This window comes from Chelonoidis abingdonii, chromosome 8 (assembly GCF_003597395.2).
Source record: "Chelonoidis abingdonii isolate Lonesome George chromosome 8, CheloAbing_2.0, whole genome shotgun sequence".
In the NCBI taxonomy this organism is placed as follows: Eukaryota; Metazoa; Chordata; order Testudines; family Testudinidae; genus Chelonoidis; species Chelonoidis abingdonii.
In genome coordinates, this window is record NC_133776.1 from 37504981 (window position 1) to 37531616 (window position 26636).

General features: G+C 41.8%; 1 protein-coding gene across 1 annotated transcript in view; it reads right to left on the reverse strand.

Moving 5' to 3' along the window:
- Positions 1-309: 309 nt before the first annotated feature.
- The window catches only part of LOC116823406 (guanylate cyclase soluble subunit beta-2-like), a 38797-nt gene continuing 12470 nt past the window's right edge, over positions 310-26636 (reverse strand). The window contains exons 8-17 of the mRNA XM_032777906.2: positions 22507-22610; positions 19611-19827; positions 17114-17434; positions 16211-16359; positions 9666-9812; positions 9241-9395; positions 7713-7927; positions 7505-7627; positions 6330-6507; positions 310-3667 (exon numbers count right to left, since the gene is read on the reverse strand). Coding sequence (XP_032633797.1) covers positions 6356-6507; positions 7505-7627; positions 7713-7927; positions 9241-9395; positions 9666-9812; positions 16211-16359; positions 17114-17434; positions 19611-19827; positions 22507-22610 — 1583 coding nt within the window. The 3' untranslated portion in view covers positions 310-3667; positions 6330-6355. The remainder of the gene's footprint in view (positions 3668-6329; positions 6508-7504; positions 7628-7712; positions 7928-9240; positions 9396-9665; positions 9813-16210; positions 16360-17113; positions 17435-19610; positions 19828-22506; positions 22611-26636) is intronic.

Here is a 26636-nt window from a genome sequence, read left to right on the forward strand (position 1 = left end):
TTTTGCAAGATCCACATATCTCAAGAACTATTTTTAAATAGCATTTGTTGCAGTGTCACCATTACCATGCAACAGTATTTCTTATGTTTTGTTGTTGTTCCCATTGCTAGAAAAGTATATATTGCAAATCACAAAATAGAAAGAGTTAAAGAACCTGTGAGTTTTTCTGTGTATGAAGCTGTAAAACCTTATAATAGAAATATAGCTGGGCTTCTATGTTGAGAATAATATGTTAACATTCATTTGAATTTTTATAGACCTACACCTTGACTGTCAATATTCTTTTTGTACTCATTTTCTGAGAATATTCTAGCACATGAGGTACTGACAGGAATGTTCACTGAAATTGCATTAAGTGACTATTGAGAGAATAGAAACCATGTAAGATCTTAATATGAAACTGCGATCAAGAGCCCAATTCTAAGTTATGCTCATCTGATCAGAGACCAGAAACATACCATGTGTTCAATCAGAACAGCTGGAATTCTGAATATCAAATGCTTGCAGTGAATTACTTATGAACAAGCTCCAGATCAAGAATTATTTGCTGAAAATATTCAGCAAATAACTTCAAATACAAAGAAAATGTGAGAAAAAGAGAACGGGGGACAATTCATGACAAGGAAAAGAGGAAAAACTCATCAAGTAAATTATTTATTGTGAACTATTCACCCAGCTCCAGTTATTTAAAGAAATAGACATTGCCAAAGCATTGTTTAATTTGGCTACAAATATTTACAAACTGGAAATATTGCACATACATTCCTATTTCTCTATACACTGTCCAGGCATATGAATATCACAAACCATAAGCACGAAGAGGAGGTGTTAATACACGATTAATATAGTATGTGGCTTCAGAAGGAATTTATTCCAACTGACTGCACTTAAACAATATACTTATCTGAATATTTTAAGAGTAATGACAGAGTTTACTCCATCAATTTACATTCAGCTAAACGTGTTCTTGTAAAAAAGTTTCTCACCATGTCTCATTTCTGAAATTTTAAAGTTTAATTTGTCATTTTTAGAAAAAAATCTTTTATATTCTCACTGGGATGATATTGTGTGATCTCCTTGCTCATGTCATTTTTCATGTTCCGTTTGGATCAAGTATAGCTGCTTTGTAATGTTGCCAGTAGAACTAGGTGAATAGCTCAAAAACTTTCCACAGATAGTCACTCTAATAAAAAATTGATTTCCTTTTGGCTCCATTTGTTCATGATTTGTGAATATGCCTGCAAATAAGTTTAGTGGCAGGATGAACAGCTAGTTTTAGAAAATATTTGTTGAAAGTGAATTGTTATATTTGCAAACACAAGCTTTCTCTCACCAGAAACTAGATTCTAAGTGTACAACCAGTCAGACTCGGAATGTGGAAAACATCCCTAATCAGTGAGACTTTAGGACATGCTTAATTGCTTTCCTGAATCAAAGCCACAGAGCACTAACAATGCCTCATGACCAGTGGGCTCAACCAAAGTTAACCAACACAGCTTGAATTTAAATGTCAGATCGTGCATGCTGACAGTGATTTGCACGTGAATAAGCTAAAAACTAAGAATTATTTGTATAAATTATTTGGCAAATGATTCTGAATAATGAATACATTTGCAAGAACCGTGGGCTGCTCATCAAATATAAATGGAAAAAGTCTAAATTCATCAAACAAATTATACAGTGTGAATTATTTACTAAGCTTTAGTCACTGGCCCGTTGAAAGGGGCTGTATTTCTGGCCAAGAGTTTCACGTAACTATTGCAAATCTTTTGCCTAATTATTTGAGCAGTTCAAGTTTGACTTCTTTAGATCAATACAGATTTCTACTTCTACAATTTTTTTTTATTATTATTCATTTGAGTGTTCCCTTCTCCTGTATATTTAAATATAAGTTACTTGAAAATGTAGGGTGATGCTTTTAAAAGAACTCAGGCTGGTTGAAAAATAGGAACTATTTTGCACAAATTACAAACAAATAAAAATTTTTGTTTCAGTTCAAATGTTTCACTGGTTTTCTGATTTTTTTTTCGTGAATCAATTAGAATTTTTTTCTTTTAATGTGGAACCTAAATTAAAATCTTTGTTTATGAAAGTCACTGCCTGTGTTCCTTTTGAAACTGGAATTTAGACTCCTATGTCACTTAGGTATTTCTGAAAATTGTATCCTTGTGATCTAACATCCTTAGATTCCTTTGAATATCCCAGGCTTAATGAGAACTGGGCATCCAAATCCCTTACACAACTTTGAAAATCTCATCCTTAATCTCTCTGTACCTTGGTTTCCTATCTGTAAAGTGCCAATCAGATTTCTTTTCTCACTCTTTTTCCGATGTCTATTTAAATTGTAAGGTCACTGGAGCTGAGACTGTTTCCTACTATGTGTGTGTTCATTTGCTAGCACAATGGGGCTCTGTTCACAGTAGAAGTAATAAATAGTATGGCTGCAACCTAGAAATTAAATTTCCTTGAACATTTTTGCCAGTATAAAATTTTATTGCTTCAATGTTCATAAGAAGTGGATAGAAAAGTGGGGTGGAGTGAACAGAACCAATGAAAAAGTTACTGAATAATGGAAAGGTTTTGAGAGTTTAAGACTGTTTTCCCCAGTTCTACTTGAAATTACAGTGTTAATTATGGGTAAAAAATGTCAAAAGTGCCTAACTCCTCTAGGTGCTTTTGAAAATTTTACGCCAGGTTCTTTTTTAGCAATAAGTTTTGATTCTTTTGTAAGACACTATGAGTGGGATTTTCAAAAGCACTTAGTTGATTTAGGAGAACAAACCTGCACTAACTTTCCATAGTGTTTGTAAGAAATCATGAATAGTGAAGTAAAACCCAAAGTATTTATTTTGTGTGTCTAGTCCCCTTTATTTCAACATCTTTGGCGGTATTTGTTGCTTTAAGAACATGTGATGATGTGCAGCTATAATTTATTTTTAAAAAGCAGGTGTCCATAGGATATCTTGGATGGATCTCTGGATGAGAGACATTAGAAGGACTTTGTATAAGAGAATACATACTGAAGCCATTGCCCATGTACATTTAAAATACACACAGAGAGAGACACACACACACAGCATGAAATAAAACTTAACAGAATAAATCATCCATTCTCAGACTTCATTACACCGTGATTCCCTTCTGACAACAAAAATTACTACACGACCCCAAAAAGGGGGACCAAAGCCTGAGCCCAGCCCCGTCTCCCCAGGTCTGGGGGAGAGGGAGGAGAGGCAAAGGGCTTCAGCCCTGGGCAGGGGGGTGTCTGTAAACTGAGCCCCACCACTCAGAGCTGAAGCCCTTGGGCTTCGGCTTCAGTCCTGGTCCCCAGCAGGTCTACCACCAGCCGTGTTTGCTCAGAATTGAACTAGTTACTGGCATTTAAAATATTTCACATCTTAAACATTCACAGTGTTTTCAGTGGAAAATGACCTAGTATATATCAAATTTGCCTTACTGGCTGCTAGTCTAGAGGGTCTTCATGGGTGATGCAGTTGTGTGATCTTCCAAACTGGAGAAGGGGCAAATGACCTTATTCACCCATTCAAGAGCTAATTCCTTTCCAGAGTGGAGCCCTGTACTCTGCCCAGCCCCCTTGCTGCTGTGGGATGTACTGACCCTTGCATCCTCATGCCTCTTAGCAAGGAGATGACTGATAGCTGGTTACCTGGAAGAAAGATTTTTAAAGGGCTACATAGCATGAAGGCATCTTTTTGATAGAAATCAGTCAGGGAGAGCAAGGCAGCCTGCTCCCCTAACTCGCATCTCTTTTGGGACATCTCTTCCTCCACCCCCATTCTTTCCTCTCTCTCTCTCGGGCACCTGTGATGTCTTCCCACTTCCTTCTCTGCCAGCTGTGGTGGGTTCCCTTTCTCTCTCCCCTGCCAACCCTCTGTCTCTTTCTCTTCCTGTTAAGCTGCCCATCCCTTTCTCCACTCCCTACTGGAGGATCTGTCCCTTCTCCTGCTGGATAGTTGCCTGTGGGATCCCTCATTCCTCTTCTGTCCATCTGTGGCCTCCTTTCCTACACCAGGGGGACCTGAAACTGTTCCAACTGTCTAGACCCTGATCTTATGGGGTTTGGGGAGAGTGCATCCTCTTTTCTCTCTCTAGTGAGGGACTCAGAGCAAAGGGAGCTGTGAAGACAGCTGAGGAACAACAAGAGAGACAGCTGCTGATGGCTGCAGCCTCAGGATCCTTTATTTCTAGTGGCCAGAGTGGAAAATTGCCAGCAAAAGGAGTTTCACTCCCAACTGCCCAGGGAACCCAGAAGGGTTAGCAAATCTTACAGCTGTCTTGTCCAAATTGGGATAATTGGCAAGAACGCTGTCCCACCACATGTGACTCTTTGAGAAAGGCTAATTAAATCTATTTGTCTAGTAGGGCAGATCAGTGCTTTCAGGGCAGGTTGTCCTCTTAGACCGACAAGACACCTCTGATTTCACTGCCGGTCCCTCAAATTAAGTGTCAGTGAGAGTAAGTGTGAATGAGAAAAGAGTCAGGCTCTATGTCTCTTGAGAGATTTGTATATAAATACATGAGCAGTTTGTCCACTCTCTGTGTGGGGCTCCAGGGTATCCGGAGTGAGAAGGAATTTAGTAAGATGTAGCTTGGAATGCAGATGTCACAGTGCCTAAGGAACAACCCACCACAAAAGATCGCCCAGTTTCACAATAACAAGACTTAGGTCTGTAACCTATAGCGGGTGTGGCCATCACCAAAACAGTACACAGTTCTCAGAGAGCAGGGGGCCCCTGCTTAGAAACATTCCAGTAATAAAATGGAGTTCAATTCTGACCCTCCCATAGTGCTCAGGTGTAGCATATAAAACGTTAACGTTCTAGGGCACGTGGCAGGCAAGTCATATGACTTGAGATTTAACAGAAACGTTTAACCTGGTGAAATACCATTACTTCCCTCTGGGTCTTCTGTAGAGGGAAGATTCCTTACAGAAGTCTTACATTCTTCTTTGGTATTTAAAGGAGATCTAAACACTTGCCTCAGATGCACCTGTATACAGAGGTGGAATGCTTATGTCCCAGAGCATGTCAGCACGGTAGCCATATTATCCACCCTGGTGCATACTTGCTTAAAATGCATCAAACTGTATTCACGTTCACACACTCAATTAAGGAATCCACATCTGCAGACCTTAAATCAATTTGGGGGTGGAGTCTAAAGCCAACTCTCCCCCCCTCACTGGGGGCTGTGTGTTACATCCATACTAGGATGGCTACAGTGCAATAAGAGGAAAATTTTTGCCATGCACTATCTTGGTCACAGTCTATATGTCCATCATGGCTCCTTTCTATGTCCTAGGTCACAAATCCTTTTTTGGCAACTCTACCTGTAGTTTCCCTCTGCCATTTTTGATCAAATGTGGTCTGAGGGGGTAAATCATCTAGTTAGCCTGAATCTCATTTTCTGCATTAGGAAAGTGAAATTAAAGAACCACTTGTCTGGAGCAAAGTCATGTCCCACTGCTGGGCTCCAGATCTTTATTTATCTTGTTTAGGTGGGGTGGGATGCTCAGAAATAAATTGAAATCCACTTATATCCCACTTAAAACTGTATTTAGAGGACTCAAATGGTGCATAGACCTTGTACTGGCCCTCTGCACAGGGGTGAACTGGGCTCAAAATGTTTTTATTTTCAGCAGTGTGTGTTTCCTTTCAAGACCTTCTAAGTGCAGCACAAATGCAGGTATGAAAACTGTAAACTGAGGAGTGTCCCATAAATACTAAAAAGCAAAACCCATCTTTATTTTGAAATGGAAATACTGATTGTATTAAATCCAAGTCCATCCCTGCTACCAGGACATGATATATCCCCCTGCAGAGAACATGTCGGTTATTAAACTGGTATCAAAGTTAGGATGTGGGCCAAATGCTGCTCACCTTGCTCGGGCAAGTAGTCAGTTCTATTGGAGTCAAGGCAGGTATCACTTCAGGGCATTTCTCTTTTATTATGAATGCTCATTAGAGCAAGGATGCCACTAGTCACGCGAGTCCATCCTTTCCTGTCTCAATGTACTTGGATCACTGGATGGGAACCCAAGACATGAACACACTTGGTACACGGGGAAGGAGAGCTGGAGAAATATGGCACTTGCTGAGGAGCATCCCATGTCCAAGGCATTTTGTGTCATCTCATATTTATATATTAAAATTAAATTATGTAAACACCATAATAAAAAAAACCTGAGATCCTCCAGTGTTTTGTATTTTTTGCAAGCACTGAAGAAATCTCATTTTTACAAAATCCCTGTACTAATTTCTATACAAAATCAGTACCCAAATAGAAAATGAAGTGGACTGTAATGTACTTACCCTGTTTAACTTTAAAAGTTAGCAGCTTAAATTAAATTGCAAAAATTGGATCTGACATTTCTGTTCTGTGGTTCTTCAGATGCTGGTTTGATTCTTTCCTGGTTGGGCAGATAAGAATCACTGCCTGGCTGCTGGCCAGCATGGAGACGTCTGTAGCTTTCAATGTCATGTGTTTTGCCTGTAAAGAAATGTTCCTCCTGTGTGAGTTCTTAATGACCACAGATGGATCAGTATGGCAGGTGTGTGGATGTTATATTCCTGGTTACACATGAGCAGAGCAGAGGTAAAGGGAAATGTATCTTTTTTAGTCTGTTTAAGAGCCATAAAATATTTTTGCTCTGTACGTAGGATTGCAGGATTAATCAAATCTGATAATACTGCATTGGCCAGAACCTGCAGCTTCACAGGAATATGAACCTCCTCATAAAGCACCTGATAAACTGTGTGATGCTGTACATGAGGGAATAAATCCTTCCTAACCACAGGTGAGTGGTTTGTTCCTTAAGGCATAAGATTTGATTAACCTTACCACTCATAACCAAGAAAAACACCAACAAGCCAGTTTCCAGAGTTTAGAGAATGCACAACTGATGGGGGCACCAGATATGCGGAAGACTCCCATGTTTGAAGAATTAATCTTGAGTGTACTTGGGTAAAAAGAGACTGAGGAGATGGGGCCAATGGATAAAATTCCAGGAGGTTGGGATGGGAATCAGATCTCCCTATCCTCTCTCTGGCAAGGGTGACTCATGCACTCCCATGAAGCCCTATTCTCTCTTGGTTTGGGTTAGCGGCTCCTCCTCCTCGGCTGGTGCAGTGAAAACGCCCTTTCCCACTTTACTCGGCTTTGACCACGGCACGGGATCCCAGAAACAACTTTATTGGGACCTTCAAAATATTAAAGATAATGGTAGTCATAATAGTCTCATTGTGACCTCCTTTCTCCCTAGCCGATCCCTGAAGCCTGGGATTACTGTGAAGATGGATATGGTCAGCCCCAAACAATGTGCAGGATGGTTAGCCTTAAGCAGTCACTGATGTGAGGAGTCCCATTGACATAATGCATCTGTATGTAAGCAATGACTGTTCGCATGAGTAATATGATCAGTTTGCAGGATCAAGTCTCAAATGCTTTCTAACTCCACTATTTGAATATTCAGTAACAAAGAAAATACCTGTAAAATCCATAGTTATTTCTTGACTTCTTCCTTTGTAACTGGCTTGTGTTTCTGTGGGACTATCAATGTACTTCATTGCTATGGTTGGCGGCTGATCCTGGTCTGAATTGGACAGCATAGCTGAGGGAAGATGGGAACAAACATTTAATTTAATTGGAATTAAAAGACTGTGGAAATAATTGGTTTTCTGTTGTGCCAACTCTACCTTGCTGACATGAACTTTGTATCATTTTGATCCTGGACTCATGAAAAGACTGAACAGATTCATGGTCAGAATCTGATTCCTTTATTGGGTTTCCCATGATCTCATTCTCAGTTGCAGTCCTGTTTCTAATCAGGAAATACGTATGCATTTTCCCTTTGCCCTTCACTTCAATCTCTCCTCTTTCAGTCATCTCAAAACTTTTGTCCTTTAGGCAGCTAGAACAATAATAACAATTACAATAAAAGGGGCTTATACAGAGCAAAAAATATCAGATTCTTAGCCTTCTCCTCTCAGAATAGCATGGTGTATATCAGCAATTAAACTAAAACAGGTGGGGAAACCAGGGTAGTAGAATTGCGATTCCCTACAAATAACTGAGAGAAGGATTTTGTTCTAAAACTGTTTTCTTTATTCAGAACAAGGCATGGTTTGCTTATGTATGTATACACAAAGTGCCTGATCCAAAGCCCACTGAAGTCAATGAATTTAATCAACTTTGTCTCAGACTCTAATAAGGTTTAACAAATCAAATTCTCACTTGATATGTAAGGTTCTTACTGTCTATGAAGCTATGGTAAAATGTACATTAATGGTTGAGGTGGGATTCACCTGCCAATTAGAGCTTTATATAGAGCAGGTATAGGATGATATGCAATTGTCCATACCACAGGTTGGACTAATTCTTCTGCCCTTAGAGTGACCAGATGTCCTGATTTTAAAGGGACTTTTGGGTCTTTTTTGGGTCTTTTTCTTATATAGGCTCCTATTATTCCCCCCACCCCCCACACCATCTCCGTCCCAATTTTTCACATTTGCTGTCTAGTCACCCTATCTGCCCTAATGTAGTTTAACTAAGTATTTCTGGTGGCAAACTTCATATATTACATACCAGAAGTTATCATTATGCTTCAAACTTGGATGAACAGACTTTAGTCCTTTATTTTTAGAAAACAGAGAGCAAAAACTAGGGAAAGGGGTCAATTAAGTGATTCTTAGGTGAACAAAAGCTCTGATTTTATGGACAATATGGAGGTGTGGTATAAAGATTTTATTGGCATTGAGAAGTCCGTATTCCTCATGGGTGGAAAAAATACAGTGGTTTATGTAGCTCATGCTAAATAAATCCCAATAAAACTGTTATGTCACAAGTTATCAGGCTCGGTACAGGGATAAACTGATGAAATTCTATGGCTTATTTTGGCTCTGTAGGTCAGCCTAGATGATCTAATGAGCCTTTAACTCACACCATTATGTATTATGTATTCACATGAGATATGGAAAAGTATACTTGAAATGTTTTATTTTAAAATGTAGAATCAGAGTAATCTGTCTTTTTGCAGGGACCGTAAATTTCACCCTAATCTAATTGTCTCAAAATAATTTGGACAAATAAAATTGTTTTACAAGAACTGATTATTGTAATGAAGGATTAGTTAAAACTGAGTAAGTTATGGAAGACAGTGGGATTTACATCTAAAACGCAACGCACAATTTCCAAGCAAATCTGTAAAGAAGGAGCATTACTCACTAATAGGCAGTGGGGCTAAGGTGAATTTTACTTGGAACCCCATGGCTCTCCATCCGGGAAGCTATATTCACGGTGTCTCCAAACAAGCAGTAACGAGGCATCTTTTCTCCAACTACTCCAGCCAGGACAGGACCTGTGTGTATCCCAACTCTAATCTTTACAAAGACACAAAGAAACCCAGAATATCACCTATTTAATGTCCGTTTAAAATGTTAACCAGCCATCTATCTATTAATGCTAATACAGTGAGGCGCACCTCTGAAAAATCAGGCAGCTCATCAAGATGTGGCTCTAGGGACTTGCCCAAGGTCACACAGAAACAAAACACAGCTCTGTTGAATCCCAGACCAGTGCATTTACCACACAACAACGCTTTCACACAAACAGCCCGTGGAAATATGTACATCTCTGTGGTATTGACTCACTTGGATAGGTTTTCCAGAAACCGGATTCGTCACTTCTTTGGCTGCTATGATTATTCCCAGGGCAAAGTTGGCAACTCGCTCAGCATGAGTAGATACAGGCACAGGGACACCTCCTACCACCATGTAGGCATCACCTATTGTCTCCACCTTTAATATTTAGGGAAACACAGATGAGTATTCTAAATACTTCTAATTCTGAGATTTTTTTTTCAAGGGTAGAGACTCTCTTTGCCTGCAGCTGCCCCATTTTCCCTTTGAGAGGTTGCTTTCAACTACTGAGAGGTCACAGTGGAGGGAACCCCCAGTCTTTTGTCTTCCCTGATTTCTACAAGGCTGATGTTGGGTCTGATGTGTCCCTTGGTTCTGCAGTGAGAAAATTCCTGACCCATCTCTGCCCCCTCAATCCTGGTTCTACAGAGGGCTCTTTGGGGGGCCTGAGGAAGTGGAGGAACAGTGCTGTGAAAGCATTCCCCTACGACTCAGGCTGGCAACATCCATACACACCCCCACACATGAATCACTGAGGCAGCAGCTAGTCTAATGGATTTACTGAATGCTATTCATAGATGGTTTCCCTGTGGTTCTGGAGACAAAACAGGCCCACTGCTCCTCCTGCATGTCGTAAGATGCTACTAGAAGGGGGCTGCCTGGAGAGGGATGGGCTTTGCCAGGTTAGAAAATTGCCCAAGACACACCATATGATGAGCAAGTCAACCATGTTTGATCGCAGCCAGGGGTTAATAATGACTGTGCCATCCGTCTCCCACCAGGGCAGACATGACAAGTATACTACTGGTGTAACCCAAACAAAGAGGATCCGTGGAAGAGATAACATCACCATAGTCACATGGAATGTAAGGACATTGTGACAAATAGGGAGGTTGAAAGAACTCATGTATGAAATGGAACAATACACCTGGCACCTCCTAGGAATTTCTCAGGTCAGATGGAAGAACTTTGGAGAGATACCAATGGAAGAAGGCTATGTACTCTTTTACAATGGAAAGGACAAACATGTCAACAGCGTAGGATTTCTTGTGCATAAAGATATAATGAATTCAGTATTAGGATGCCACCCAATGTCCAGAAGGCTTATTTCCATCTGTCTAAAGGCAGTACTATTTAATATTACAGTGGTACAAGTATATGCCCCTACAACAAACTATAATGATGAGCAAATTGAAGATTTTTACAATCAGCTCCAAGACATCATAGATAAGGTGTACAAGAAATATATCCTGATTGTAGAGGGAGATTGGAATGCTAAAGTGGGTACTGACAAACAGGCAGATTGGCGAAATTATTGTGGCCCTTTCTGTAATGTGGTAACCAATGAGAGAGGATTGAAAAACTTTTGGACTTTGTCAGCTATAGCAATCTGGTTCTTGCAAACACATTAGGAGCACATAAATTATCCAGATGATCAACATGGCATGCACCTAATGGTCTATATCACAGCCAGATCAACTACATCATGGTGCAAAACTGATTTTGTTCCGAGAGTAACAGAGCTAAAACAAGGAACTTCCCCGGTGCTGATATTGGAAGTGATCACAGCCTTGTGATGCTAAATTTTTGGCTGCATCTAAGGAAAATTGTCATGCTAAAGTTCACCAGAACCAAGTTTGACTTAGAAAGACACAAAGACTGAAACATTGCAGAATCATTCCAAGCAATGATCGGCAGAAAATTTGCCCTGCTGCTTGCTCAAGAGGAAGACGTAGAAACAATGATCAACGATTTCAACACTGTAATGAATGAGGCAGCAATGGACATCCTTGGGAAACACCAGAAGAAGACAAAACCATGGGTCACAAATGAAATACTACAGATGTGTGACATTAGAAGAGAACTTAAGAGAGACAAGAACAGTAGTGAGGGAGCTGATAAATACAGAGCAATTGGCAGAAAGATCAAGAAAGGAATGAAGGTGACCAAGGAGATATGGATTGAAAAACAATGCTCTAAAATTGAAGAGAGTATCAATAATAAAAATAGCAAATAAGCCTTCCAGGTTGTAAAAGACCTGATGAAGGAAAGAGGGACCAAAGCTAATGCATTCAAGACAAAGGGATCAGTCTTACAGAAGAAAGGGACATCATCAACAGGTGGACAAACTACTGCTTTGATCTATACAACTACCAGACAAATGGCGATCCTAGCGTCCTAGACAGCCCAGATTCAACAGAGAAGGGTGACTTTCCAATACTGCATGAAGAAGTGGAGACAGCTGTGAAATCACTCAAGAATGGAAAGGCTACAGGTATTGACAACATCCCAGCGAAACTGATGAAATAGTAATATAGATGTGCTCACCAAGATCTGCAACAAGATCTGGCAGACCAGTGAGTGGCCCTCTACGTGGACATAGTCACTAATCATCACTCTGCCAAAGAAAGGCAACCTGCAATTGTGTCAAAATTACTGGACCATAAGCTTAATTAGCCATCCCTGCAAAGTGATGTTGAAAATCATATTGAACAGATTGAAGCCACAAGCAGATAATATCATTGCTGAACAACAGGCTGGCTTTCGTGCTGAAAGAAGTACCACAGAACAGATTTTTAACCTTCCTGTTCTATGTGAGAAGTACTTACAACACCAGCAGGACATCTACCACGTCTTTGTTGACTTCAAAAAGACGTTTGACAGAGTATGGCATGAAGCTCTCTGGGCAGCCATGAAGAAGTACAATGTTGGTTGTAAGCTTAATCTTATCCTTAAACAACCGTACACCAAGGCCAGCAGTGCAGTTCTCATCAATTGACAATAGGAGAGTGGTTTTGCAACACAGTTGAAGTCCAGCAAGGCTGCCTTCTTTTGCCCACACTGTTCAACATCTACTTGGAATGCATAATGACTGATGCCCTAGAAGATCACATATGCACAGTCAGCATTGGGGGCCAAACAATCTCAAATCTTCGGTTCACTGATGACATTGACGGCCTGGCAGGCAGCAAAGATGAACTTGCCAACCTTGTGAAATGATTGGATGAAGCCTCCACAAAATACGGCATGGAAATCAGTACAGAGAAAACTAGTTGATGACAAACAAACGTGATGGGATCAGCTCACATATCACTGTCAGTGGACAAGAGCGGAAGACAGTGAAACAGTTCAAGTATTTGGAGGCAACCATCACTGATGAAGGATCCAAGGCAGAAATTCTGGCAAGACCTGTGCAAACAGCAGCAGCAGTGGCAAAGCTAAAGCCAATTTGGAGGAATAAGAACATCTCCCTGGAATCCAAACTGAAACTGCTGCACACATTGGTCATTTCCATTTTTCTGTATGGATGTGAGACATGGACCCTTATGGCAGAACTTGAATGGAAAATACAGGTAGAAGAGATGATATACTTCCATAAAATCATGGGCATCTACTTCAGCCAGGTCACTAAATGAAGAGGTCCGCAACATCATCATCCAATGCGCTGGGTCACATGAAGACCTCCTGACGAACGTGAAGAAGTGCAAGCTGAAGTGGTGCGGCCATGTAACAAGATCATCTGGCATATCCAAGATTATCCTCCAAAGGACAGTATAGGGGATGAGAAGAAGAGGTAGACAGAAGAGATGGATTGGCAACATAGTGGCAAGAGTGGAGAGGAATGGACTTTGCAGAGTCTCAAGCATTGATACAATCATCAGGAGTGGAGACAATTGGTTGATTGCTCATCAATAATGGTGTCCAAATGACCAATGCGGTTATCGAAGTGATGACGATTCATACATGGCTAGCTAATTCACAAATTGGGTTTTAAAAGGATAGTTTAGGGAAAAATGTAAGTTCGGGGCTATTCTTCAGTGACAATTACTATTAAACTTGTCAAATGATAGTTCAGAAAAACTATCCAAACATTAGGAACATATTAAAATGCACTGTGAAGCAGGCTGTGTGGTGCTGGTCTGTCCTAACCTTCCTTACAAAAGGACCAGGTTGTCTTCAAGCAACCTACTGCAACCTAGGGATTTTCTCATAATCTCTATTATAGGCAAAGTCAGTAGTCCTTACTCAGGCATAGATCCCATTGTAGCGAGTGGAAGTTGTGCCTAAGAAAGTGCTTTGGGATTTGGCCCTGGAAAGAGGTTATGCAGAGCCCTTGCCAGGAATATAAAAAGGTTGCTTGAACCACAGAAATCTCAAAAGAATTAAATTCATTATACAAAGCCATTATGCTGTGAAGAAATTCTCTAAACAACTCTGAGGAGGTTTCAGTATTTCATTCAGTATCATTACATGAGTGATTAGCTTAAATTGGATTTACTGGTGGTTTTTTCCTGAAAGCAAGTAACATAGCATGCACTCAATTCCTAATGAGCTCCCCATTAACATAACTACTTAAAACAATATAGTATGCTAGGCATGAAAACTGTATAGCTATAGATAGTTTCCATCAAGGTAGTCCACTTAATGACAATGCCAGTTATTTTCTATAGTAAATTAAAAAAATTAACAGCCAAAGTCACTAATGCAAATAGATATTCTAATTATATTTATGCTGTGCCAAGACATTTTCTTTAATTGGATTTAGTCATAACTTCTGACATTTATTAGCTGGGGCGAGGTAAGAGCCTTTGAGCAGTTTCAATAATTCATTTCCTCTTGGGAACCTTGGAACTGTAACCTACTCTTCCCAAAAGCTCCCATGGGTTTAACTGGGAGTTTTGCCTGAGTAAGGAATGAGTAAGGACTTCAAAATTGGGATGTACTTGCGTAGCTATTTGCAACTGTAGGGGGAGGGATATACATTTCAGGCAGATGTTCAGACTTCAGAAGTCCATGAAGCTAAGCCGATTATGCCAGCCAAGATCTGACTAAGGAGAAAATACCCACGTTCCGTTTTAATGAAAGTTTCATCTCTAAGATGTTAATTGGATCTAGCTCAGGGGTCAGCAACCTTTCAGAAGTGGAGTGCCAAGTCTCCATTTATTCACTCTAGTTTAAGGTTTTGCGTGCCAGTCATACATTTTAATGTTTTCAGAAGGTCTCTTTCTATAAGTCTATAATATATAACTAACCTTTTGTTGTATGTAAAGTAAATAAGGCTTTAAAAATGTTTAAGAAGCTTCATTTAAAATTAAATTAAAATGCAGAGCCCCCGGACTGGTGGCCAGGACCCAGACAGTGTGAGTGCCACTGAAAATCAGCTTGTGTGCCGCCTTTGGCACCCGTGCCATAGGTTGCCTACCCCTGCTCTAGCAGATAATGTTACTGCCAGAGAAAGAGGATACTTAAAAAGACACTGCAGCCCCCCGCCCCCAGCCACAGGGACAGCTTTATCTGGACTGGTAATGGCTCCTGGTGGGCAGGCCAGTGGAGATCAGCTAAGTCATTGGCCCCTGTGCACCTGAGGGAGGGTATATAAACTCTGCCCTCCAGCCTGAGCCCAGGCCACTGAGTTCCTTGGTCTATTGTGAGCATTGCATCAGTTGCCTTTTTGGGGGCTGGGTGGGAATTTTTCCCTCACCACCAGGCTGGCCAGGGTGGGGTGAGATTTTTTGCCTTCCCCACAGCAGCTCAGGGACCCAGTGGGGTAAGGTTCAAGTGGTCACAACTCAACAGGTGGCATGTATCCAGTCCAGGTACTCCTTTCATAGGGGACTGGTTCCCTGAGAAAGCAGAGTTGGAAGACATTCCTTAAAGAAGCTGGGAAACAGGCCTGAGGCTCCCAACACCTGATACAGCAAAGAAATGACCCCCTTTTCCCAGCCCATGTACTCTCATTAGAGGGGAGTGCAGTGGAGTCCCAGCAACAGGCTAGGACCAGCTGGGTGAGGGGGAGCTGATGGCAGCCCTCCACCAGGTAGAACCAGCTAAGAAAGTAGTCATGACTTGCACTGTATGAGTTACAGCCAGTTAGTTACCAGATGAGTTAAGTATAAAGTTGTGGCCTAATTAAGACACATCTCTTGCATTTTGTCTTTTTTTCTGCATGTTCAGGACAATGATCTAAGCCAGGTTGGGCATAAAGTGAACAATCCAAGCTATCCAAAATGGGCAACCCAACTAGTTTTACCACTTTGGACTGGTATCAGAAGGTGATAGAATAAGTGTCCTATCACCTTGGGTTTATAGGTAGGCCTTTCTGCGGTAAAAAGAGAGCAACTGTCCTTACCCCAGTGACGGCAAAATAAGGAGTGAGTAACTGCTGGAGTACCAGGTCAAGGACAAGAGAGATTAAAATCTGCCACTCTGAATAGCTCCAAAAGGGGAATGGTGGTTCAGAATGAGCTAAATGAAGTCAAGGAAATGAGGCAGGCCTGGTTCCACTCATGTTTGAATCTTTTTAGCACATTTAATTACAGTCTCTGCATGTTGGCTAGTTTTCATTACAAAACTGTGAAAAAAAAATAATTGCTTTAATTAAATATAGCAACATTGAAATAGCAGCAACAGTTATTAACAACTTACATTCCTCTAGCTTCCTGAACTCCTCCAAGCTCACCATGAACTCCAATATTGCATGCTTTCCTGAAACCCTTTGCAATTCCCAAAAATCATTTTCATGAAAATAGCTGCAGCCTTTGTAAATAAGTAATTACCTTGTAGACGTCATGCACTGTGGTTAGTCTGTCAAATCGTAGATACATTGAATTTAACATGAGGACTATCTGAATAGGCTCACACTGGGTACAAATGTTGGTAAAGGTCACAACATCACTGAACAATATGGTGCATTCTTTAAACTCTCCTGTGAACAGAAAGGTCTGTGTTAGTACTCCTTCCATTTATAAATAATTCTGATGAGCTGGACCAATCAGTAGCTGTGGCTATTATGCACACACGAGACTTGTTTGCTGAGATTGCTTTTCTCACCAAATTTTTAGCAAATAAGATGATTCATTTAAGATCCATATTGGTAAGGGAGGATCTGATTTAATAATGTATCAAATGTAAGAACAGCAGCATGTCTTAGACAATCCAGGAAGCTGTCTACAGATGCTTAAGCACATGAGCCTGATTCAGCAAAGCAGTTAATCACATTCTTTACTCTATTCCTACTCAAGGCAGCACTTAAGCACATGCTTAACTTTAAGCTTGTGCTTAAGGCCCATTTACTTCAGTGGAATTTAAGCATATGCTTAAATGCTGTCCTAAATAAGAATAAAAATGCTTTCCTAAATTAGGCCAGTGCTGGGCTTACACATTTTTTTAGAGGAACAAAGCATTGTAGAGGTACTGTACGGCCAATTTGTTCAATCTTTTTCCTATAGCTCTCCAGTCACCCTCACACCTCCCATCTTCTACATACGTCAAAACAAAGCCTGCTTTATTGGTGCCACTCAGAGCACCAGTATTGTGCTGGCAGCCACCAGAAAGGGGGGTATCATTGAAGCTACATAGTTTGCACATCCCTGGAGCCAGCTCTGGGTAACAGCACAGTTCCCAAATCTAATATTAAGGACAGGGCTGCTCTTTTAAATACATGTATCATATTCATTCACCTGCCTCAACTCGTTTCCCTTCTTTTAGCTGGTTGGCCACATGCTTTGGAAGCATGGCATAGAGCAGAGCTTCTGTCTTTTTCTTCTCTTCCTCCAGGTGCTTTGAGAGTATCCGCAGTTCTTCTTTCTTCCTCTCCAGCTGGTTAGAGAGCTCCATCTCAGCCAGTCTTTGCTGGTTGAGAAGAATCAAATCCCTGGTAACATCATGAGGTGCTATGTCCGCAATGTGCATCTGTCTCTCTTCCAACTCATGCAAGGTGCGCAATAAAGGTGAGCAGAGATAGAGCATGCACTGCAGAGACTCCATCCAGATCATCTGGCCTGTTTAGAACAATTGGAAAAGAAACTGAAAACTTTCAACAGCCTAGTTTTAATAGTATAGGATTCTTAGCCCTTAGGACAATGGCTTATCTGTAGGTGTATGTCACCTTGGGGACTGTCAGGGTTTGTCCACACTGCAATTAGACACTTGCGGCTGGCCCATGCCAGCTGACTCAGGATCTTTCTGTGGGGCTCTTTAATAGCAGTGTAGACGTTTGGGCTTGGCTGGACCCTGGGCTCTAGGACCTTGCAAGGTGGGAAGGTCCCAGAGCCCAAGCTGCAGCCCGAGCTGGAACATCTGCACTGCATTTCAACAGCCCCACAGCCCGAGCCCCGCGAACCAGAGTCAGCTGGCATGGGCCAGCCGCAGGTGTCTAATTGCAGTGCAGACATACCCTCAGTTTGCTACAGTTTCAGTCAGATTCCTAAGGATGCTGTGCTGTGCTGTGCTGGGCAGGAAGCGGTGGCTTTTTGCAATCTCTAGAAGGTGCCTAATCCTGACCCACTCTATCTTCTCTATACTAGAAACTACTCTTCTTCCTCACTCATTGCTTACAACATGCCTGTCAAAACTCCCATTGACTTCAGCGGAGCCTGGATTTTCACCCAGAAAGTCTATGGCAGAGTCAAGCATTGAACCCATTTTTTTTTTTAAACCCAGTGTAAGGGAATATGATTACTTTTCCTATGAGAGTTTCTTTCCCTTTGACAATATGCCTGATATACGATATGTTTTTACTTCATCTATGGGCACAGGAGAGAATTACTGAGTTTTAATGGTGACTTGCAAGGGGAAAAATTGAGTTCGTGCTCTTTTTTGCTTCTTTATGATATATAAAGAATCCCTGAAGGATAGGTAGACTTATTTTCTTTCTTTCTTTCTTTCTTTCTTTAGAAATTCAGGTCTTATCTATTGTGTTTTTCTTGAGAAATTGTATGGACAACTGGAGAACTAAAAGATTTATGACATAACAGATACCACACAAATTAAATGTAAATAACTGGGAGGAAATGTAATTTTAACTCTAACTGTTTAGAATTCATTATTTTGTTAACATTTTTTTACTCAATACACTTCTGAAACCTTCCAAAAGATCTCCAGCAAAACCAGGGAAGACCAGATTTGACATGCATGATACTTCTAAGACAAAACATGATAAAATAAAATTTTCAGGTTGCCTTTTTTATCTATTAAAGAAGCAAAGTGAGGGCACAAACACATTGTTCCTTTCCTTTTAAATATAAACTCTGTTGCAACTAAATGGACCAATCAGAGCACCACTCGATACCATTTTCTCTGAAGGAAAACCAATCAAATAAAGTGATTTCTTTGTCACTGTAATCTAAACTGTTCTGTATTTTTAAATAAAGGAGAAAGACAGACAGAAATGAGAATCAGAAAGTATAAATGACTATAAACAAAAAGAGAAACTGACTAGATCACAGCGGGTGGGAGGGAGAAGGAGGAGCAGATTGGCAAGGCTGCCAGTGGGCAGGAGGTGCAGGAGGGAGGGAAGCTGGCTGTCAGTGTAATTTTTTACCCTATACCCTCACTATACAAAGTGTTCCAGCTCCCCTGCAAGTGGTACTGACAGCAGAACTGAGCTCTCTGGGCCTGATCTTGCACACCCCAAACTGCCAATGAAGCAGATGGTCTTGGCTGCATGCTGGGGATATCCACCGGGACAAGTGGGAGGGACCATGGAGTGGCAGCAGAACTACTCTCTAGAGATTGCCTCAACTTAGTGGCTAAAATAGCTTCTATTTTATCATCCTACCGCATACACAACAAAGAAGAAGAACCAGAGGGTTTATGTAGGGAGCTACCTTCTCATTCTGCCCCCACTCACTGTCTGCCTTGCCCCAATAAATCAGAAAGCCCCTAAAGGGATGGGTTCCATGCTTTGGGGTGAGCACTTCTATGCATCCCCAATACCCCAGCCTTCCACAAATGGAATCTTATTGGTTCTCTTGCCAGAGAACCCACAACACCTGCAGAGGGAGGGGCAGGATTTGTCCATGAGTGTATTAAAGTATCACTCATCTTTCCTATACTATACAAACAACTGCCATTTATTTGTCTAATGCAGTGAGGGAGGAGAAATCAGCCAATTCAACTCTATTGTTATTCTTGATTTAGCAAGAGCCGTGTATGTTCATTGAAAAAATTAAGTACCTCTCAGCTCTAGCATTGGACGTTGTTTCCATGACTCTGGCATCATCTCTCTCCTAGTCCGGAAAACAAATTGACTGTTGATAAACTTCTGAACGCTAGAGATGGTGAATGTCACTTCTGGGTGCACGATACTGAAGTAATGATCCAGGCGAATGCCCATGGTCTGAAGGCCAGGGACAATCTTTTGAATGCTCACCCCAGCTTGCTTTACTCTGAGCTTTAAAACAATATGGGCCACAGGTTACATTTCATGTCCTCTTTGGGATCAGCTACTAGTCATCTGAACCATCACTTGCAATACATGATCGCTATTTTCAAATGGACTTAGCTTCACACAGAGCCAGTCAACCATCTCACCGCCCAAGTACATGGCTTATTTCTCCGCATTGCTTCTCTCTTATAGAATAACATAACATAGAATGTTAGCTTGGAACTAGGAAATAGTGTTATAATCATACAAGTGTCCTTGATATATATTGCTGATTCCAAACATTAATCTTCAGTGAAATATCAATTATATTTAAATAATGAGTATGATCTTTGTTTTGGTTACACCAGTAAGTCCCGTGTAACTCAACCCAATCCCAATTCAGCTTAAAACCAGTACAAGTGAGAGGAGAATCAAGTCAATCTTCCATCAATGATATGCTGTAGAACATCAACGATTAGTAATGAGAAAGCACGGAGTGATGTTCAGTTCAGTTCTGTAATGTTATATAAATCATACTTTTTCTAAGATTCATTAAGCTCCTTCCTTGTCTCCCCACAATTGCCAGCTCCCTAGGGTGTATAGCAATGTCATGGTGACTTTGGAGAAAAACTAATTCTAACATTAAAGAGGATTATATTATGTTTGTTTCTACAATCTGCCATGCTATGATCTCTTTTCTGTTCCTCATATGGCCACGGTTTCATGATTTATGGCAGTGGTAGCAGATTTAAGCTATTTTCTGTGATTTTCAAACTCATTGTTATAATCTTAAGTTTTGTAAGGGACATTCAGCATTTGGGATGGGTGCTTCTAGAACCTTTTGAAAAGATGTAACTTAGATAATATTTTTACTTCAAGGTCCCAGAGACACAGACAAGGTTTTCATCTTGAGGCTAAAAGACCAAAAACATCAAGACACTTGATCACGGCCTTGGATAAGCCAAAAGACTACTCACACTTGATCTTAGCTCATCATTATAGTTAAATACTATAATTACAAAAACAAATTAACAAGTCAGCCTTTGCCAGCAGCTACCACAAAGGGAGATCTGAAAGAGATCACAGTATTGGCATACACTCAGAAGAGAAAATAACTGTGGTGGCAAATACTAACTTTGTAATGGGCACCATTGACCTATGGTTTCTTTCTTCAGGACATATCTTGTATCAGTTTTTAAGAGTTTGAGAGATGTCTTTGAAACTGATGATAATATATGATCCTAATTTCAGTAGGGCCTGGGACTTTCTCCTCAACAAGCAATTCACTTTCCATGACTAAGTTAATTGCACCCCAGCTGAGGACCTGCCCCAGTTGATGGGACCAAGACCTTATTCGGCACAAAGAATGTGGCTGCAGTGGTATTGATAAGATGCCTTAAATGGCTTAAACCGCCTGATTTTCATTTACCTTTTACTACATTATGAAGTGAGTCCCATCAACATTTTGAAACCTCTTTATCTAGCTCAGTTGCAGGAACACTTCCCATAAGTGGCTAATTTATTTGCTTTGCTTACCCACACTCACGCTTTCTCATCCATCCATCTCCTGTGTGAAGCCAACATTCTCTGCAGAGCATGAGAGTAGGAAGTTGAGGAGCTTGCCAGGGACCAAGCAAATCTGGGAGAGTTCCCCAGCACTTAATCGCTGCAGTCAGCGGGAAGGGAGAAGCTGTCATACCAGTCCCCTTATGGCAATAGGTTTGTGAAAGAGAAATGGCTCAGAGTTCTGCCACTAGGAATGAAAAGAAGCTGGGTTCCTCTTCCCAGAAGATGGGGTGGTGTGCCAGTCACATGGCTGTGTGTCTGGATTTTCCTAGAAGAGGAAACCTTTGCTGCATGCTGAGTCTCAATGATCAGCCAGCTGCATGCACAGTCTCAGTGATCCCCAACTCCCAATCCCCTGCTCACCCACAGAAGTCATTGGGTGAGCAGGGGATTGTGAGTGGGAGATATAAAAGGGAAGCCAGATGCAAGTGCTGGGCTGTCAGGGGAGAAATCGCTTTGCTAGGGAGTCCAGGAGATGGGGGAACAATCCAGTGCTGTTGGAGAATCCAGGAAATGAATGTGTTTGATGATTGAGCGACTGAGAATGATGTACTTTGTTAGCATGTGTGCAGCCACTTCACGCTCAGAAATCTCAGTGAACCCCCTTGCGATGTCGGAGACCTCACTTCAAGTTCCCCTCTGATTGATGAGAAGAAGGGATTTGATCAGGTATCTGCCACCTTTCAGCACTAACCACAGGGCCATGGGATAATCTGATGTGGGGCTCCCTCAATCTCAACTAGTGAAGATATTCCACTGTAGTTAAATAATTAAATATTAACTGAGTCAGAGAGAAAGTGAAAATCACTCCATAGCCAAGTGGTTAGTGTAACAGGTGAGCCCTAGGCTAACGGTTATAAGGAGGTTCTCCCTGCCACCCCGGCCATTTTGTGTGGAACTAGATGGCCTCTGAGCACATCTACTGGATCAGCCACCCACAAGAGTTAGATAGAGGAAAGCCTATCTTATCACAGCTCATGGATCGCTAGGATAGATGGGCACCTACCTCTATGAGTGGGATAGGGCTTAGGATGCACCCCTTCATTGCTCAGCATAGCATCACAATGCCTAAATCCCTTTGTGAACCTGGGCCTATATGGCTTGTGCGTGTAAAACTTACTTACCAGGTGCTTGCCTTACCTCTTCATCAAAAACAACATGGAAAGGAAGTCCATTGCAAAATGTTTTTGTATCTATCCAGAGGGTTGTAGGATAAGCAGGATCAAATCCTCTCAGAAGTTTACCTGCAGTAAGATAAGTCTGAAGCTTTTGATCATATTGTAGCTCAGAAAAATAATTAGCAGGATGATGTGAAATAATAAGGTAAACCAATATAAATAACATGTGAGTATAGATATGTGCAAATTCTAGGTGTGGTACACTGTAGGTAAATATAAAGCAGCTCACCCATTTCAATTTTATTTGGATGAGAAAATCTAGGTTTTTAAATTCCGAAAAATATGAATCTTTATATGTGTGAAATTATGCAGAAAATAGATAGGTAGCAGTGGGACTTTGTGAATATTTCAGATACTATGGCTATTGCCATTGCGATATTCACACCAAAGGGTACATAACAAAGGTGTTCAGTATAGTCTGACAGCTTCTAATGAACACTCGTAGTGGCAAGGTTTAGGGACACAGTTCTGGTCCAAGAAATGGAGAACAAAAGGAGTGTGTGTGAAACATTCCTTGAGCTTTTCCTGAAAGCAGTCACTTTATCTGTGGGAAGGTAGCAGCTTGCAACCAGAAAGGTGATGTTTTCATATTACATGCTGAGCACAAAGCATGTAGACTAAAATGTCAAAAGTGCCTACATAAAACATGTGCTCAATTTTGTTGCTTTTCAACAGGACTTAGGCACCTCAGTCACTTAGGATACATCTACACTATGATTAAACAACTGCGGCTGGCCCATGTCAGCTGACTCAGACTTGTGGGGCTTGGGCTGAGGGGCTGTTTAATTGTGGTGTAGATGTTCGGGATCAGGGTGCAGCTACCCATCTCTTTTCTATATGAAGGTAAATCTCCAATGCAATTAAACAGCCCCCGAGCTGTGGGTGTTTAATTGCAGTGTAGGTGTGTACCTTTTAGGCAATTTTGACTATTTTACCCATCTAACAATAAACAATCTCTGGGAATGGGAAATGCATGATTATTACTGCATGGTTTATAGCTAAGCATTCTCCAGTAACCCGTAACTATTAGACTGCTGATTATTTCAAGTGATCTATTTTGAAATGTCTGTCATTACGAGCAGAGGAACAAAGGTAGCACGTTCTTAGGTGACTATGGAGAGAAGGAGGCTAGATTCAGAATTCAAGGCCTAATTTTCAGAAGAATTGAGGTTCTGCAGCTTTAGCTGAAGTCAGTGGGAGCTTAGTATCTTTGAAAATCAGACCCTTGGTAACGCCAACAGTTGATGAGCTGTTACAAATTAACACAACGAATCAAATTCTTTGATTTTTAACATGCAGTCCTACTTCAAAAAGTGATGAATGGCAATTTTGTACTCCGCAGACCTGTATTTAGAGTCATATAGGTTGATGCTAGATTCAGACATAAGTTTTCACTCCTATTACCCCTATTGAACCAAAACAACTATGGAAAAGTGAACGGGATTCTAATCCTTGCGGATGACCAACAGAATTCAATCAGCTACCCTTGAGAGAACCTGCTGTACCTGTTGATACACAGGTGTCACTTAGGGCATTAATCAGACAGCATTATACCCTCAGCTGTAGCAGAGGGTGTAATTTGGCCCACAGCACCAAGACAGTTGACAATGTTTGAAAAGGAAATAACCCAGTTTCAGATCTCAGGCTGAGCTCGCAAGGCTGGCAGCTAGAAAATCTTTCTTATTCTTTTATTTTGTTATTTGTAAACTGAGACTACTTTATCTGGAAATCATTGAGAGTCTTTAAACATGAAACTCCACGATGCTGTTTTTACAGCACTTTTAGGGCATGGCTACACGTGCAGATGTAGAGCTCTGTGAGTTAAACCAGCCCTCGGAAAGTACAGCAGGGAAAGCGTTGCAGTGTGTCCACAGTGTCAGCTGCAAGCACACTGGCATGGCACTTGCAGCGACATTGTGGGTGATGCATTATGGGCAGCTATCCCACAGAGCACCTCTTCCCATTCTGGCGCTGTGGCTTGTGGGAAGGGAGAAGGGAGTGCGAGGCATTCTGGGTCCTGTCCTAATGCCCTGTGATGCATCACTTCACATCCCAACAAACCCTGTGCTTCCATCCACATTTGGCGCCATCTTTCAACGTTTTTATACTGTGGGTTCTGTCTTCCCTTTCAGTCTGCAGGAACGGATCCCGAAGTGCTGAGGAATATGTTGATGGATCTCACCAGCACATCACGTTTGGCAGTCGAGTTACTCCTTAAGATCCAAAGTGACAGTGAGGACTCCGACGATGATATCGACTCAAGTAACGCATATGACACAAGATTACTTGTGGCATTCATGGACATGCTCACCACTGTGGAACGTCATTTTTGGGCTTAGGAAGCAAACAGTGAGTGGTGGGATCACATCATCCTGCAAGTCTGGGATGACGAGCAGTGGCTGCAGAACTTTCGGATCAGAAAAGCAACTTTCATGGGTGATGATCTCGCCCCCATTCTGCGGCACAAGGACATGAGATTGAGAGCTGCCCTGCCAGTGGAGAAGTGGGTGGTGCAATCTGGAAGCTGGCAACTCCAGACAGCTACCAATCGGTTGCTAACCAGTTTGGCGTGGGAAAGTCGACCGTTGGAATCGTGTTGATGCAAGTTTGCAGGGCCATTAATCGCATCCTGCTCAGAAGAACCGTGACTCTGGGTAACATGCATGACATTGTGGCTAGCTTTGCACAAATGGGTTTCCCTAACTGTGGAGGGGCGATAGATGGCACACAGATGCCAATTCTGGCACCAGCCCATCTACCCTCCGAGTATGTTAATCGGAAGGAGTATTTCTCAATGGTTCTCCAGGCACTTGTGGATCAACATGGGCATTTCATTGACATTAACGTAGGCTGGTCCAGAAAGGTGCATGACACATGCATCTTTCGGAACACTGGGCTGTTCAGGAACCTGCAAGCCGAGACTTTTTTCCCAGACCAGAATATCACCATAGAGGAAGTCGAAATGCCCATTGTGATCCTTGGAGACCCCACTTACCCTTTAATGGCATGACTCATGAAACCCTACACAGGGAGCCTTGACAGCAGCAAGGAGCAGTTCAACAACAGGCTGAGTCAGCGCAGAATGACTGTGGAGTGTGCTTTTGGCCATTTAAAGGGCCTCTGGCTCTCTCTGTATGGGAAGCTGGACCTGGCTAATGACAGTATCCCCGCGGTTATATCCATGTGTTGTACCCTCCATAACATTTGTGAATGGAAGAGTGAAAGATTCACTCAGGCATGGACCTCGGAGGTTCAACATCTGGAGGCTGAATTTGAACAGCCAAAGAGCAGGGCTATTAGAGGGGCCCAGCTTGGGCTGCAAGGATTAGAGATGCCATGAGGCTGCAATTTGAGGCTGAAAGCCACCAGTAATGTCTGGTGCCCTGCACAGGAGTGAAGTGCAGTGGTTCCAATATTAGTAGGAATCTGTGTTTGCTACACTGACTTGCAGTGCCTGTTGCTTTCCTGGGCTAAGGTATCTTTTACTTTATGCAATAATAAAAAATGTTTTCAAAGCCAAAAAATCCATTTATTGAAAAGAAAATTCATGTATTGAAAAGAAACACAACTGCTTGGAAAACAGAAGGGGTAAGGGGGTGGGGTGGGGTATGAAACAATCACAGTTTTGCGTATGTCCTGTCTGGAGTGCTGTGCAATCACTGCTGCACTTCAGGATGAAAATGCGGCATGGTGATGGGGGTTGAGTGCAGTGGGTAAGGGTCATAGTTTTCAGAGCTGGGTGGTGAGGTTACAGGTGTTGGAAGCAGAACCTGGATGTTGGGGAAAGTGGGTTGGAGGTGACATGGGGGCACAAGGGAAAGAATTTTGGGGACAAGGGCTGCAGGAGGGTGCGGGCGCGGTAGTGCTCCGCCTGCCTGTCTACCAACACCTGGATCGAGTCCACTTAGACTCATAGACTCATAGGTCAGAAGGGACCAATATGATCATCTAGTCTGATCTCCTGCACAAAGCAGGCCACAGAACCCTACCCATCCACTTCTATAAAAACCCCTAACCTATGTCCAAGTTATTGAAGTCTTCAAATTGTGGTTTGAAGACCTCAAGCAGAGAATTCACCAGCAAGTGACCCAT